The sequence below is a fragment of the Colius striatus genome, chromosome 9 (genome assembly GCF_028858725.1).
Source record: "Colius striatus isolate bColStr4 chromosome 9, bColStr4.1.hap1, whole genome shotgun sequence".
NCBI classification, from domain to species: domain Eukaryota; kingdom Metazoa; phylum Chordata; class Aves; order Coliiformes; family Coliidae; genus Colius; species Colius striatus.
The window spans coordinates 21,358,948-21,375,897 of NC_084767.1; the positions used below are offsets into that span (position 1 = coordinate 21,358,948).

The 16,950-nt window shown below is 50.0% G+C and overlaps 1 protein-coding gene across 6 annotated transcripts; it reads right to left on the reverse strand.

The window, feature by feature from the left end:
* Positions 1-1,384: 1,384 nt before the first annotated feature.
* On the reverse strand, positions 1,385-16,888 carry POFUT2 (protein O-fucosyltransferase 2). 6 transcript variants are annotated; one of them, XR_009819262.1, is made up of 12 exons: positions 16,495-16,888; positions 16,302-16,370; positions 15,515-15,894; positions 14,702-14,952; positions 12,695-12,839; positions 12,253-12,363; positions 8,315-8,381; positions 5,620-5,745; positions 4,921-5,101; positions 3,421-3,544; positions 2,687-3,169; positions 1,385-1,863 (listed from the first exon to the last, which is right to left on the reverse strand). XR_009819262.1 is itself a non-coding variant. In XM_062002510.1 (11 exons), the coding sequence occupies exons 1-11, from the start codon at positions 16,831-16,833 to the stop codon at positions 3,016-3,018; spliced, it is 1,947 nt and encodes a 648-aa protein (XP_061858494.1). In that variant the 5' UTR covers positions 16,834-16,888; the 3' UTR covers positions 2,598-3,015. The 6 variants fall into 6 exon arrangements, 4 of the variants coding, with proteins under 4 accessions (XP_061858494.1, XP_061858497.1, XP_061858498.1 ...); XM_062002510.1 differs by lacking the exon at positions 1,385-1,863 and having other exon boundaries at positions 2,598-3,169; XM_062002513.1 differs by lacking the exon at positions 1,385-1,863 and having other exon boundaries at positions 2,598-3,169; positions 15,515-15,857; positions 16,495-16,575.
* Between the last annotated feature and the right edge of the window lie 62 nt (positions 16,889-16,950).

The following is a 16,950-nucleotide window of genomic DNA, read 5'->3' on the forward strand; positions in this document are numbered from 1 at the left end:
CTCCAGTGCTGGCTGCAGGGGACAGCTGCTCGGGGCCAGATCTGGTGCTAGGACCCATCACAGACTGCTCTGCTATCTCCACCTTGTGACAGAAGGGCTGTGCTGGCAGCCAGGGAGCTCCAGGGACAAGAAAGAACATAGTGAATAAAACCCCATTGGAGCAGGCTCCCACACTGGCTGTGTAAAGGAGGTGAGCACAGCTCTGCCAGGGCTTTCACTCCCTCTGCAAGACTTCCCCTGTGCAGAGAAGCAGACACAAAACACGTGACACGTAACCTTGAAAGGGGAGAGAAAACCTGTCACAATACTCCCTGGAGATATTCTTGCCTCTCAGAACTTCTGCTTTCTATTTTTGCAGTCAATGTGCCTTCTTGCACTGTACACCGAGACAGAGAGACACCGGATCCTGCAAGTCTGTCTGCTCTAAAAATGGAACGGTACAGCATTACTGCCAAGGATACAAAGCTTCTAAGCTTTCCTGGGCAATGGGATAATGAGGTCTGCTCTGTCCATCTTGCTGTACAATGCAGAAAGCAGCAGACTGTGATAGAACACCAGCACATACAGAACTCCCTGGCACCAGCTGTTTTGGTGCAGATTGGCAGAGGAAAGGTACTGTGGCCACATACACACGCATCAGTGTGGTGCACCTGTGTGCAGGGGTATGTTTGTAAATACATGTCGTTGCTAAATACGTTGTCATGCATGGGATGCTGCTGGAAACCCTTGCCCATGGGAGTTGTCACCCCACACATACCTCTCATCCCTGTTTTCAATCAGAGCTGGAAAAGTGGATGTCATCTATTATTTACTTATATGTGAGCTTGTCCTCTGCTGCCTTTGACTCTTTCAGCAAGGCTGAAATGGCTCAGACCAGATCCACTGCTTCTCACAGCCCATCCTGGTGCTGTCTGGCACTAAGGGCATGGGGCTCTATCTCCCACCTGAGCAGAACTTGTGCCTGGAACTTCTGGGCTTTTCTGCATACTCTAGGTCCCAGCTCTACCTTCCCTGGGACAAGCTTTGTGTCACGAAAGGCACCAGTTAGACTCCTTTCACCTTCTCCAGGCTGAAAAGGCCCAGCTCTCTCTTCCAGCATTGTATGCTCCAGCTGCCGCTGGTTTTGGCAGCCCTCCTCTGGACTCTCCTGTCTGCCTACAACCCTCTTGCAGGAGGGGCACCCAGATGTACTCTGCCCATGCCATGGGCAAGACTGGCTCCATATGCCAATATAGCATCTCATGGGCCAGATGATGGGAAAACCCTTGTCAGGGCATCCAGGTTTTATCCAGCTTTCTCCCACGCTGGAGTCCAATGCCAGGGAGCCAGCACAATGTGGGTTACAAAGAAGTAAGGAGCACACACATATCCTAAAATGCTACAAAGCTTTTATTTTTTCTTAATGAGGTGTACATTCCATGTAAAATGCTGCTAGTGCTTTACACAGCACGCAGGCTAAAGAAGGTTTGATGTGGGAAAAGGCACTGCTTTGACCTGGTGGGCTCCCTGCTTCAGAGCCAGAGAGGCTCTGCTGTCGCACAGAGACAGTAACCAGCAATAAACAGCTGGTAGGAACAGCAGAGCTGCTGCTGTCCAAGAGTCCTCACAGTTTCTGCTGCAGTTGCTTGGGAGGGAAGAACCTAATTGTCTGGGAGCATCTGTGAAATGGCCACTGCACCGTGCAGGAGGATTACACATGCTCCTGCTCAAGCCCAGAGGGAAGAGCAAGAGAAGGGTCTGCTCACAGCAAGGTCATCTGGTAGAACTGACTTGGAGGAAAAATGTCTGCTTCACCTTCTGGAATCTGGATCTCCCAGCCCAACTTTGGAAAGGTTTTCTCCTGCTTCAGAGAGCCACGCAGACCTGCAGGGCAAAAGACCACCTGAAGCGCAGGATGGAGCAGCCAGTTCTGCATTGCAGGAGAGCTCAAGCGCTGGAATCGGAACCTGGAGGGAACCATCCTCCATCGGGTGTCGTGCTGTTGCTGTGCCCTTCCCGTGCTGTCGCTGTGCCCTTCCCCGCAGGCGCCTCCGCCGCCCCCCGCCCCGGGGCTCCAGGCACGCCTGCGCCGGCTGTGCCCGCAGCCCACAGTGTGCTCGCTCCCTCCCACACACCTCAGCCACAAATGCGGAAAGTTCATTTGTGAGTTACTGGGATGCTTCATCCATCGTGGAAACCTGAAAGGCCTCTCTAGCAAAGAACCAGGGCCACTGACCTGTGACTGGGTGTCCCTAAAAGGGTGATGACTTTTTGCATCACTCCCACTCCATGGGCCTTGTGAAAGTAAAACAGAAGGAGAAGCAGAACCTTTCTTTTAGCCCCCTACAAAGCCCGTCTCTGAGCCTCTCTCAGCACAGACCCGCTGGGACTGCCAGTAGAAGCAGCTGGTGATCAGGCAGAAATAGCTCCTCCTCTCAGCAAGCACTGATTGCATCAGGGAATCAGAACAACTACTATTTGAAAAGGGAAGATTTCCCCAAGGGCAGGCAGAGTTTGGGCAGAGTTTAGGCTCAGGTAGCACGGGTTACAAACCCAAGATGTATTTTGTGCGATCAGAGAGGGAAACACTGAACACAAGAAAAACAACAGCCAGAAAGGCGGTACAGACCACGGCTGTGTTACAGTTAGAAAAGTTAAAACTGCCTCTTCTTCCCCAAAGAAGGACACAATTTACTTTGTTTCTTACTCAGTCTCAGGACAAAGTTTTGCCTTTTGGGTCTCAGTTGCAGTGTCTGGTGTTGTCCAGCGATCCTGGCTGGGCTGACAGCTGGGGCTCGGGCTGACAGCTGGGGCTCGGGCTGACAGCTGGGGCTCGGGCTGACTTCGTTTTTCTCACTCCCATCAATGTCTGATGAAGATGAGTATTGCTTGTACTTCAAAACTCAAACGTCAAGGGAACACTGAGAAGAGGGCAGAGGACTGAGCTGTGGTTTGGGCAAAGGGAGGTATTTCTCTGCAGTTTTTCCTTATTCCCTCGAGCTCAGCGGTCTCAAAGCCCTTGGATTTCTCTCTGCTTTAGTACACGATTTTCCAGTGAGTTGGCTGCTCACAGTTTTTCTCTTTTTCCCCACAAAATCTGTTGTAAGTTGTTTTTGGATCAAATCCCAAGATCTCCCTTTCCTCGTGGATCCGGAAGGAAAACGTTGACACTGAGGTGCCTATAAAATACCTGTGAAAAAAAGAGATCAGGATGGGGTTGTGAAAGGGGCCAGGTCTGGAACACAAGTAACTGATTTCAGTCCAGTTAACTCATCGTTGAAATGATGTGATAATGAAATTACACATACAGTAGATTATACATCTGTTTTCTAGATATTAATTATATAACATCATGTCATATAGGATCTGTAAACTACTTGGATCTAAATGAATGTTCAGTTTTGCAAGATTGGCTCTTCAGAGAAAAGTCAGGTTCATAACCTTGCATGAGCACAGATCCACTGGTCAATCACGGCCAAGCCCCCATCTTTGTAGAGTTCCAGCTCCTCCCAAGAAGGTTCAAACCTCACCATCTCAGGCAGCAATTTCCTCAGCAGCTCAACTTCTGAAAAAAAGGAAAGATGCTAATTTACTTCTACAGAATCACAGAATTGTTGAGGTTGGAAAAGACTTTTGAGTCCAACCGTTGCCCCAGCAGTGCCGTGGCCATCACTAAACCGTCCCTCAGCACCTCAGCTGCACGGCTTTGCAATATCTCCAGGGATGGGGGCTCCACCACCTCCCCGGGCAGCCTGTGCAGGTGTCTAACCCTCTCAGGGAAGAAACTGTTCTTCCAAACCTCCAATCTAAACCTCTCCTGAACAACTTGAGGTTGTTACCTCTTGTCCTGTCACCTGCAACTTGGGAGCAGAGGCCAACTCCCCCTGACCACAACCTCCTGTCAGCAAGCGAGGAGGTCTCTCTTCAGCCTCCTCTTCTCCAGGCTGAACACCCTCAGGTCCCTCAGCTGCTCCCCATCAGACTTGTGCTCCAGACCCTTCCCCAGCTCTGGTGCCCATCTCTGGACACTTTCCAGCCCCTCAATGTCCCTCTTGGAGTGAGGGGCCCAACACTGAACACAGCACTTGAGGTGCAGCCTCAGCAGTGCCCAGTGCAGGAGCATAATCACTGTCCTGGTCCTGCTGCTCACACTAGTGCTGACACAAGCCAGGGTGCCCTTGGCCTTCTTGGCCACCTGGGCACACTGCTGGCTCATATTCAGATGCTATCAACCAACATCTCCAATAGCAAGTTGCTGCTGTCATAAACTTCCTTATGTTTCCTTAAGCTGATAAGGAAACCTTGGGTGTACAGTTATGAAGCAGATGAACCCAATATCTACCTACAGACTTTACAATGTTTGCTGGGCATGGGGGGCAGTGGGGCAGAGACACGGTGCCAAGGGGGCAATTCTTGGAGGCTGGGAAAGCTGCATAGGGTAGAACAAAGGCTACCAATGGTCTCTCTGACTAATCCCACGTGTAGGTGTACCAAGAGGCCTTTCCTGACAGCAAAATTATAGCTATAGCAAAGGCAGTGCCCTGCAGGCAGTTCTAACACCAGGCATTGACACAGACCCCTGAACACTACTGGGAGGGAGGTGCAGCCCTGGGATAAGGTCGGGGAGTGGGAACCTCACTCTTGGGGGTTTCTGAGCCTTGAGCATGCACAGCCAGGCCCACCCCAGTCTGACCAGGGGAAGGCTGGGTGGGACATTTCAGTGGACTCTTCCCACCAGCATGCCCAGGAGTCTTTGAAACGCTAAGAAAAGTGGGATGAGGAGGAGGAATGGGCAAATTCCATTCCCAGTTTCCCATCATAGAGACCATCAAACCTCTTTATATGAAATCCCTAATGACTGGTTTGATAGCAACTATTCAAACTGGAAGGAAACTCCTGCCCCCTCCTGCTCACTCCTCCCAAAGTGACCCATCTGCCTACCCTCCTCCACGGCGTCAGTGGCTACAAAAACTTTCCCAAGTTGATGTGTCTCCAGGAGGCTGCGGATTTTCTTTGCTGCTCCTTGCAGGGAAGGCACATCTTCTCTGTGACCCCAAATGAAGTCTTTCCTTCGGAGATGAACCCCAAGGTATGGACCACCTAGAGCTGTGCCCGTCTTAACCTAAGAAAGATCAATTGACTGTGAAACTTGAACACACCACTACTCATGCACGGGCCCGATTGCATAATCTCTGGAGAACGCACTGAATTAGCTACTGAAAGTAATTTTAAGGTACGGATTGGCAATGTTTTGGACCACTTACTGCAACGTTTTGATCTTGGGCAGCTTGTATCATACTGGAGAAACTACAGCTTGAAATCTTTGTGAGCAGAAATTGCTCTCCTTGACAACTGTCAGTTTGCAGATGAACTTTACACACACAGGTGATGCTGAACACAAGAAGGCACGCAAGTTTCCTTCAGTGAAATGAGGAACCAAGTGGCCACACCTCAAGGGGTCCCAGTAACTCACATCACATGGGGAGAAGAAGGTACAGTAGCAACATGCATGATCTGAGCAGTGAGAACTAGATTCACATGTATCTTCCAACGTTCCCTGCAGTGTGCAGCCAGGAGCACACACAAAAAATAAACCCAATTTTGGCATCTGTTATGGGAAATGGACTGTTACGATTTTACCTTCATCTGTGTCCAGTCCTCCTTGTAATGGGTCCTGTCTGCCTCATCCGTGGATTGAAGGTACTTGTTTCTGAACTCGTCTCCCACGACACGCAGGTGTTTAGCAAACACCATGCTCCGACGGGTCTGTGGGGAAAAGAGCAAATGCCGAGTCAGAAAGAGGGAGAGCTACAAATGATGGAGAGTTTCACGCACACAGAGCTTCCATGATGCAGTTGCTTCCAGGATGCACCTGTGCAGCACTACAAGGAATAATTTCTAACAATTCTCATCTGAGCTTTAACTGCTGTATCCAAATCATAACGACATCCACAACCAGCGCAGCTGTCTGGTTATTTACACAATACCAAATGAAGCACTGCAGTGATAGATGTTAGAAGCCTCCCCTGTATCTGACAGGGCCAATGTCAGCTGGCTCTGAGATGGACTCATCAATTAGGCCGAGCCCATTAGCAGTGGAGGTAATGCCTCTGTGATTAACACATTTGAGAAGGGGAACACATTGCTGCACAGAGGCAAAAACTGCAGCAGCAGAGTGACAATGTGAAAACATCTCTGCAGACACCAAGGTCAGTGGAGAAGGAGATGGAGGTGCCAGGCACTGGAGGAGAGATTCCCCTGTGACCTGTGGTGCAGCCCACGGTGAGGCAGCTGTGCCCCTGCAGTCCATGGAGGCCACAGGGGAGCAGAGACCCACTCACAGCCCATGCAGGAGCCCACGTCGGAGTGGGTGGATGCCTGAAGGAGGCTGTGACTCCTTCGCTCCTCTGACAGCAGCTGCTCTGGAGGAACACTTATTTCACACCAGTGTATGTAGAAAAGAGAAGATATGAAGGTGTGACTCTCCACTGATGTACTTTCTAAAGCACATGCTCTTTGTATCTGGTTAGCCTGTTATTTCAAGTATATGTCTCAAATCTGCACCTTTTCCAACTACCTCCAAGTTTTGCTGCTTCTCCCTTTTTGTCTGTGAAGATGAACAGCAGAGAAGGGAGAGAAACTTCTCAGAGGTGCATAAAAAAAGAGAAGAGGTCATGGGCCCAAGCTGCAGCAAAGCAACCTCTCTTGGGCTATCAGGCAAGACCTCCTGCCCGCAAGAGTGGCACAGCTGCGGGACAGGCCCCAGATCTCCACCTGTGGGGACTTTCCACCTTCAGTGAGACACGGTCCCAAACCACCAGATTATGTTCTGGAGTGCAAACCTCAAGACCTCTTCCCACCCATTTTTTTTCTGTGAATCTAAGTTTGAGGGAAAAAAAACCCAAAACAACCAAACGCAACCAGTGTTGGTTATGCTCCTTTTCTTGTAGAGGAACTCAGCTAATAGTACAGATGCTCTCATTCTTTTAGATCGTCCCCTCAAAAATGGTGAAACCAAATGCACAACTGCTGGCTGTTGCAGAGCTTCACTGGAGATCGTTCTGTTTCCATACAGATGGTAACACACTCATGTGGTCTACATGCTAGCCTGGTGCTCTTCAATGGATTCAACAGTTGCCTCTAAGCCATTTTGGGAGATCTTCCCTGCTCCACGGTCATTCAGCCAAGATAAATCTCAAAATAACACCTTTCAGCTTGCAGTGGTAGAGAAGCCTACACAAAAATGGTGACAACAGTGAGGGCAACCCAGCTCAGTAGTAAATTAAAACCTTTTGGGACATCAGAGACAGGTTGATTGCAAAGGGAAGCTGACTTGTAACAGTTTAAAAACTTCTTCGAGACAAGAGGGCAGCTGTTAAAAAAATCCCTCCAGATCTTATCCAGAGAGCTATGGAGAAAAAAAACCCAACCACCAAAAACCACGTGGGTAGCTAAAATTGAAACAAAGCAGAGTGTTTTCCTGGAAGTTGTAAATCATTTTGAGACAAGTTTACATCATCGAGAGGATGTTTAAAGAGCCACTGCTAAGAAGTGTGCGTTGTGGATCCACACGGATTTCATGTCTGCTTTTACAGGAGTACAAGTCAGATCAGCAATGATATGAAACGATAGGTGGGCTGCATTGTCTGTTTGGAAAGTCACTCTCAATGAAAAGTTCTAAGTTAGTAAACTCCCATTTGCTCCATTGCTGAACAACATGCCAAGCAACAGCCAGACATTCACATCTTACAAGGCTGAGGTCCAGGTAATTTGGTTTGTAATAGCATGAGTCACTTTCTCTTAGAAACTGTCATTATAGCAAGCACTCTGTATCATGATTTATTTTATTTCCCACCCCTGGCTGAACCTTTTGTCTTAAAATTTTCCCATATGAATTATTTTACCATAGACTCTTGGTTGGAGGTTCCCAAAGTGCTCGGTGTTGCCTTGAAACCCCTGGGAACTTTGCCATTGGAGCCAATGGGGAGACAGTTGAGCCAGTATTAAGCATTTTTGGGAATTCTTTTGAAAAGTCTAGTCTTGAGGCTGACTGTACAGGAAGCTGTACAAAGGCAGTTGCCTAGTGATGGCAGATGTGTTGCATGGGGAAGTCCTGCTGGACAACTCACCCTGCAGCACCCAGCCTTTGGGGACAAGACATCAGGAGCAACTCCTGCATTACATTAATCCACAGCAGCCTGAAGACCATCATTAGCATACACTCTGAAACATAAGACACAAGTTACTTTCAAGAAAAGAAACCCAAGGCAAAACTGAAGCACATATCAGTTATTGAAGTAGAAAGTCTAGAGAAGCTGACTGGGAAAATACTCACATTCCAATAATCTTTCCCTCCGTAGTGGTCATGAAGAAGGTTTTCAGCTCTGTCTAACATCACTGACCTATTAAAAATTGTAAAACTGAGTGCAGTTCTCTTAGGAATAGAGTTTACATTATGATGTTTCTTTTCACAGTTGCCAAGATAAAGCACAGACTATGATCTGTTTGGGGAATGACAGATAGGCTGTCGACCTGCTCTGCACAAAGCCAGCAGTGACCCATGGCCTGCAGGGAGAGAAGGGAACAACATCTCTGCATGCTCCTGCTCTCCTCCTGCATAAATAGCACTCTCACTTCTGACAGTTAAATACAAACCAGCATTAATCCCTCGTGTATTCCTCACAGCACTCACTGCTGAAAAACAAGATTGCCAACAGGGGGAGTGATCCAAAGGGAGAAGCGACCTGTGAGGTGATGCCCAAGCCTTGGAGCTCACAAAAGCCTCTTGGAGGAGGCAGGAGTCATGCTCACCAAAGCAAAACCAGAGAAGATGTGGAATAAAATGTCTTAACAGGAAAACCACAGATCAAGGAACACACAGAGAACACAAAAACTAAACACAAATTTTTAAATGAAGACTTTTCACTCCCATGAAACCTTTTCATATATGCTTTTCATAAATACAGATGCTTCAGGATTGCGTGCTGGAAACACAACTGAGCCATCCAGGCTCTAAGAAGCAGAGGAATTGTAAGAGTTTCAAGTATCCAGGAGTACAGGGGATTTAAGTATAGTTTGTGCTCCAAACACACTGAAAGTGAGCAAACACAGAGAAATGCTTCTGCTGAGGAGGATCAAAGTAATTGTCTGCATCTTCTTCTACTAAAGTGAGAGAAAGCGAATAAGGACCAACTTTGTATTATCACTGGTGATAATCAGCTGGACACTTGCACATAAGGCCTCCAATAATCTGGGAGAGAGGTTAGACTGCTGGCAGAGAAGCAGCACAGCACTTAATGGGAAACTTGGAGGTGAATCAGATTAATAATCTAAATGTGTCAAGAAGATTCCTGTAAGTGACCACTCCTGAAGAGTGACAATACACTATGAGGACCTTATAACTGACTGTCTGATCAAAAGGGCAATCAGGGAGATTGGTGAAGTCATAGTGCACAAGTCACCATGGCCAGTGGAGATTTCAACTATCCCCAGACCATCTGGGCAAGTGGCACAGCAAGACATGATCAGGCAACTGCAGTCCACGCCAAAAGACAGTTTCATGAGCCAGCTGGGCAGGGAATCGCTCTTGACATCGCCTCAAGTAGCAGCAAGACACAGACCAAAGTCTCACAGTGGAAAAGCTGCTCTGTGACAGTGGCCATAAATGTGCTGATCTTCAGCACCCTACCGCATCCACAACAGCCAACAGAAAGCTAACAGTCGCCTTCAGTTGGACTGTGCAAAAACACACGAGCAGTGTCTAGGAGGAGAGGAGAGGAGAGGAGAGGAGAGGAGAGGAGAGGAGAGGAGAGGAGAGGAGAGGAGAGGAGAGGAGAGGAGAGGAGAGGAGAGGAGAGGAGAGGAGCTTATCAACTCCATGAAGTTAAAAAGAATAAGACAATCCAGGTCAAAAAAGAATTCGAGCAACAAGAAATAAAGGCCTGCAATCATAGAATCATGGAATGGTTTAGGTTAGAAGGAACTGTAAGGATCACCTAGTTCCACTCCCCTGCCACAGGCAGGGACACCTTCCACGAGACCAGGTGTTTCCCAGCCCTGTCCAACCTGCCTTTGAATGCTGCCAGGGTTGGGGCAGCCACAGCCTCTCTGGGCAACCTATGCCAGGGCCTCACCACCTTCACTCCAACACAAAGAAAAAGGAAAGCAAAGATGCACTTGGGGAGGGTTAGGAAAACACAGCGGCAAACCTGATGTCAGTACTCACACACAACTGTGATAAAAACTGGAATTAATGCATACCTAAAGTGAATTGGAGAACTATCAACATGGAGCTCTGAACTCTGAAAAACCACAGTAGTCTGAAGACAGAAGTACATGTGGGGATGAGGGAACTTTCACTGACATGACCCTACCAGGTTAAAGGCCTTTTAAAAAGCCTAACAGCAACAGCACAGAAGTGAAGGTACTTGCACAGGTTAAAAAAAGTTTAAAGACAGAGATAAATGTCCTGTCCTCCTTGTAGAGGGAGGTCACAAGTGGAAGGGAGCTGCTTTTCACCACATTCCCGAACAACGCAAAAGGTCACAGCTTGCCGATCATTTCGAATTGCTCAGAGCAGCAAAGTCCAACTGTGAAGAATTAAGAGAAGTCTGATGACTTGCCAACAAGTGGCAGATGAAATCCAATGTGGGAGTGCACCTAGTTAAAAAAATGAAAATACTGGCTTCATTTGAGAAGGAAAGAGCTCTGTGCTAATCACAGATGCCCAGGACCAGGGCAAGTTTGGTGAAAACATCACGGTAACACCCATCAGAGCTGTCTATTGGCTGTCTCTTCCACGGAGATAGGGACATCAGATGAAAGTTGCAGGTTTGAGTTTCAAAAGGAGGTGGGCTTTCATAGGATGCGTGGTTAAGGTGCAAAACCTTTAGGTCCTGTCCCCAGATTTTGGAGATATTAACAATGTGCATGGGGGTTCAAAGAGAGCTGCACAGACCCATGGACTTACTGAAGGATACGAAAGATGGGGAAAAAGTCACTTTTAGCTCAGGTAGTCTCTAAAACCACAGACCTGAAGGGTGTGACAGGATGCAGAGGAGGCATTACACACACTTGCCCAGTTCTTAATACTTTTCCCCAGACATCTGAGTTTATCCACTCCTGGATTTCACACACTGAACTAGAGCAACTTGAACATGGATCACTGCAGCCACCCTTACCTCTCAGATGTTGGTACTTCTTCCTACTCGTGTCTGATCAGGAAATGTGATCTTGCAGGTAAGGCACCTTGTCTGCCTGTTAGGAATATCTGGGCACCACTTCTCATCTTTCTGTTGACTGTCCTCAGTCAAGAGACTTTTGACAGCTGCTGTGAAAGGGCTAACTGTAGGGCTAAACATGGAGATCTCCATGGCTTATTTAACCCAGTTTTCTGCTGTTGCTGGTGAAGATTATGGTGTAACTCTTACAAACAGAAAATGATCCCTGTTCAAAAACAGGGACTTGACTCCTCTGCTTTTATTGGGAGGTTCTACAAATCCTCACTGCTCTGCTTAAGGGGAATCTTTATCTCATTTTCAATTAAACCGTATAGATGTCCAAGTTTTGGATGTTTCTGCTCTCATAACAAAACTGCACTTCTGCTTACAGGGTCTGTGTTTCTCCTATGGATTTATTCCCCTGGTGTATTCGGAGTGATTATCTCTTCTTTCTGCTCTCCCCTGTACCCTGGCAGCTTTTGCTTTGCTATGATGGCTTCAGCTGTTACAGGGCCACATCTGACTGGAAATACTTTGCTACTGGGATAACGTTAAGTATCCTCCATCTCTCCTAAGAGCCTTCCTTTATTCTGATCATCCTAGTGGCATCTCAGAACAGAAAGATGAAAGGTGCTGCGTGCTTTCTCCAAACCCAGCTTGCACTACTGCGGATGGTTGTCACAGGAGAGCAGGCACCGCACCCTGTGACCTGAGATGTGGGCTTGGGGAACACTGGTTCCACCCTGCTCGTTCCCTCTGGACCCAGCATGGAAGGGTAAAGGGAGGAAGAATAAGCACAAGGTGGCAGGGACACCTGGCAACCCCAGCGAGAGTACCAAAGGCTATTTCCTCTTAGGTTTTAGCACTGTGGCATTTCACTCAACTTACAGTTAGATGTCTCTTACAGTGCAAATTCCTTTTGTAGTGACTTTGACGATTGCAGTGATGAAGTACTGCAACAGTGAGACATGCCCTGCATGTTCCCCCCACTGTTCCTACCCAGCAACAGGTTTGTAAGCCATACAACAATAAACTATAAAACAAGGCAACTCACTGTGCTGAAGTGTTCTTCAAAAGGATGGGAGCCATGATAGAGGCAGATCCTTGGACAGACAAACAGGAGACATTTAGGCCCCTCGTTTCCTCATAACCCCAGAACCATCCCCTGAAAGGAAACACAAAGTATTGGTTCACAGGCTCGTATTTTAGATTAAAGCCATACACAGAATGAAACAAATCAACAGTGCACCCTAGAAACACGCTGTATAATGTAAACAAACCAGTCAGCAGCTTCATACTGTTTCTGTGTGAAATGAGATCTTCTGGTGCCAATGTAACATTCTGCTCCTGATGAGGTATGAAAAACAAAGTGACCCCAAGCACGTCGAGGCTCGCAGACACCGCCACAACACTCACGTAAGTCTGTTCTGTTAGAGCAGGGAAATGCTTCACAGAACACAGCAACAAAGACAATGGAAAGCACTGCTACAAGGTACCTGTAGTAGCCATGCTTGTCTTTGGAGTACATGAGCTGATCGATGCACGGCCTTTCATCTACTTTTTCTTCCCATGTTCCTTCTTTCCATCCCTCTGCATATCCTTGTAGGACATAAATCTGCTCAATGAAGGGCCCACCTGATTCTGAGTAGAAGGCAAAGCAAAGCACTCATGAGCACGAAAAACCACAGACCAAAAGGTAGTGACTAGTTTTACTTGCTGATGCAAAGCTGCTAGAAACGCTAATGTGGCACTGCTCCCTCTCTTCCCTGTTTTACCTGTGAAAAAGGAAAGGAAGTTCTGTGTCAACCAGAAAAGCTTAAAGGGTCAGAGAATGTGACAACCTGCTACTCCCATGCAGCTACGTGTGATTAACATGCCAAACAGAACTGAACTGCCACGGAAAGGTCAATTTGAAAGCTGGGTAAAACACACCACAAAGTGCCCAGGTGTTTGATGCTGCAGGGAAGAGTGCCTCCAAGAAAATGACACATACAAGCCCTTCTTCACCTAAACATCAGGGTTTCCAAAGGCGTTTTCCTGAAAGGCTCCTTTCAGAGCTCGGTGCAGAGGTGTGATATTCAGTGCCCTTTATCTCCTCTGCTGAAGGAGTCTGTGACACTGCTGCAGATTATGGCATTCGGTAATTAGCACAACACAGCGCTAAATCCTCAAGGAGTCAACACGGCAGTTCCCATACTTTTAGGGAGAGTCTCTCTCTCATGTACCCTTTTGTACACAAAAAGCAAGTGGTATTTTGAGTACCTGCAGCATCGATGATAAAACAGTAAGCTCAGCCAAGGACCTGCTACACAGCTTCTACTGTCCAGCCAGCTCCAGAAAAAGGTGGCTTGTCTGTATTTCGACATGTCTCTGTCTCCTGACAGGGTTGTTACTAGGGCCAAACTTAGGCAGAAGTATCTGTGACCTTAACAAGAGGCACTACCTGTCTTCCTTCAAGGTCCCTCAGAAGTCAAAAGGACAATGGTGCTACATCAAATGAACTGCCAAATAACCGGGTTAATTCTACCAGTTATTTGCTCAGCACAGACTCTTGCCTACCCATCCTCTTGCCACTTTTTTTCTCACATAATCCCAGAATGGTGGGGGTTGGAAGGCACCTCTAGAGATTATCCAGTCCAACCCGCTGCTAAAGCAGGCTTCCCTCTATCAGGGGGCATAGGAACACGGCCAAGTGGGTTTGGAAACCTCTGGAGCAGGAGATCCCACATCCTCCCTGGGCAGCCTGTGCCAGGGCTCCCTCACCTGAACAGCAAGGAAGTTTTTTCTCCTGTTCCAATGGAAATTCTTGTGTTCCAGCTTGTGCCCTTTACCCCTTGTTCTGTCACTGGCAACCACAGATAGAGACTGGACCTATCCTCTCAATACCTGCCCTTTAGGTATTTGTAAGCACTGATAATGTGCCCTCTCAGCCTTCTCTTCTCCAGGCTAAAAAGCCCCAGGTCTCACAGTCTTTCTTCACCAGAGAGATGCTCCAGTCCCCTCATCATCTTGGTAGCCTTGCGCTGGACTCTCTCACTCTTGAGCTGGGGAGCCCAGAACTACACACAGAACTCCAGATGAGGCCTCACCAGGGCAGAGTAAAGGTGGAGCAGAACCTCCTTTGACCTGCTGGCCACACACTTCTTGATGCCCCCCAGAGTGCCACTGGCCTTCCTGGCCATGAGGGCACATTGCTGGCTGATGTTAGGTTTACTATCAACCAGAACTCCCAGGTCTCTCTCTGCAGAGCTGCTCTCCATCATATCAGTCCCCACACTGTACTGGTGTTTGGGGTTGTTTCTCTCCCAGTGCAGGACTCTGCACTTGCCCTTGAACCTCATGAGGTTCCTCTCTGCCCAACTCTCATGCTGGTCAAGATCTGGCAGAATAGCAGCACAGTCTTCCAGTGAATCAGCCAGTCCATTTCTCACAAAAGGATAAATCTGTGAAGGAAATATCACAAATACCTAGCCAATTGCAGTCTGCAAAATTCCATACTCTACCTGCAAGGAACTGCTCATATTCAATAACGGGGATGTTCCTGTTGAGGCTTGGGAGATCAAAGAACTCAGACCAAGGGATCCGGACCTGGAGGATATCGGGGCTCTGCCAGTGATAAAGGCGTCCCCAGGGAGGCAGAACCAACACCCAGTTTTCACTTTTCCGCAAGGTCTTTAGAAGGGAAGCAATGCGAATGTAGACGTCTCTGCGAAGGTTGAACCCTTCGGGAGGATTGACATCATACAAGAGGTACCTAGGGAGAACAAATCACTATAATTTCATTGTGGAGTTTAACCTCTTGCATATTTTGTTCTTTTTTTTTACCCCACAATCATGTGACACAACACCGTTGGGATGGAAACTGTTCCTCTTTCGTAAGTCTGTGGTACAAGGAAGACAGAAAGGACTTAAATAGGGGGAAGCAGACCACTGCATACTGCAGGAGCTGTGGGGGCACGAGGGTCCCCTCATGGGACATCATCGAGGTGGCCCATGCCACAACCCTTCCCTGCGGCAAGGTGGGATGCAGAGACCAAGGAGTGAACCCCTATGCCATCTTACTTGTCCCATGAGCAATGTGGCACTAGTTAATTCCCGTGAACTGAACATGAAGGCAGGATGACTCTGTCAGCGGGCACAGGGGACGAGGGGATGCAGGAGGGCAGTGGTCCCGGGAGCGTCAAGGACCGGCCCTGGCAGGTAGAATTGGCCTGGGGCTGCGCTGGGGCTGGGAGCGGGGCGGAGGGGGAGTCGCAGGAAACACAGGGGCTGGGGAAGGGGTCTGCCGGGGCCCGGGGAGAGGGCCCGCTCCTCACCGTGTGCGCGGGGCGGCGGCGGCGGCAGGCAGCGAGGAGGCGCCGTGCCCGGCGCGGAGAGCGGCGGGCGGCGGCTGGGCCACTGCGGGCGGCGGGAGAGCGAGCGCGGCTAGGCCCAGCAGCAGTGGCGGGAGGCAGCGGCCGCGACCCCGCGCCGCCATCCCCGCGCCACGTCCGGGGCGGCCCCGGCGGCGGCCCGGCCCCTCGGCGCGGGGGCGGGAAGCGGCGGCCGGAGGGCAGTCCCGGCGCGGGTCCCTCAGAAGAGGCCGGCGGTGAGGGGCTTGAGGCTGGAGCCGGTTCGCCGGTTCAGCTCTTCCAGGATCTCCGCCTCCTTCCGGTACATCTGCGGGGGAGGGCGCAGGACATGTGCACACAGCCTTCTGCAAAAAACCCGTCCGCAAGTCCAAGGTAGCTGGAGAAGGCAGCTCTGCCGTGCTCCTCTTAGGTCCCATTCATCACCTATTTTTGGATCACTCTACAGGCTGCCCAGGTCCTGCAGTCCTGAGGACCGAGGGCAGCCTCTTTCCTCCCTGTGGCACAAGGCCTGCAACGCTCTGATGAAGCCAGCACGTGAGCCAGGATGACGTTTAGGGTACTTCTAAGGAAAAGCTAACGGCTAAATTCTGTTCGCTGTAAAATTAGTTTGAGCATTTGAAAGGGACGAGGAGCAACTGCGCACAGAAACCCTTGCACGTCTCCCGGGGGTGCGGCATTCCCGGCGCGTTCTCCCGCCCCCGCAGCAGCAGCACATCGCCCCCCACTCCCCGGCTCCAGGCCACCGACATACCTGTTGCCACTCGCGTTTTGTGTCGTGCTGGTAGCCAAGCAAGTGGCATAGCCCATGGGCTGCCGTCACCTGCGCAAAGAGGCAAGAACAACGGTGACACAGGTATACATATAAACATATCTCAGGAACGGAGCCCCAGCGGGGGCAGCCCTGGCAGCAGCGCCGCAGCCACTCCGCGCCGACCGGGGCTCACCACGAGGACGCCGTCGAAGTCCTCCCCGGCGGCGCGGCACTGCTCCTGGATGTACTCCACTCCCAGGAAGATGTCCCCCAGGTTGTATTCGTCGCGGCTGCTCGGCCGCGGCAGGTCCCCCGCCGCCACCCGATGGAAGGGGAAAGAGAGGACGTCGGTGGGCTCCGGGCGCTGCCGGTAGGCGCCGTTGAGACGCCGCATCAGCCCATTACCGGCGCAGATTACCCCCACGTCGAAGCGGGAGGCGCCCAGGGCGTCCCGCAGGGCGCAGACGGCGCGGCGGAGCGGGACCCGGCGCAGCGGCACGACCCGTTGAGCATTCCGCAGCGACACGCTCATGGCGACGACGGCAGCGACGGCCGGGCAGCTAGCGCCGCGCCCCCTCGCGCCCCTCCCCGCCCCTCGCCGCGCTTCCTGCCGCGCTTCCTCCCGCCCCTCCCCGCCCCTCGCCGCGCT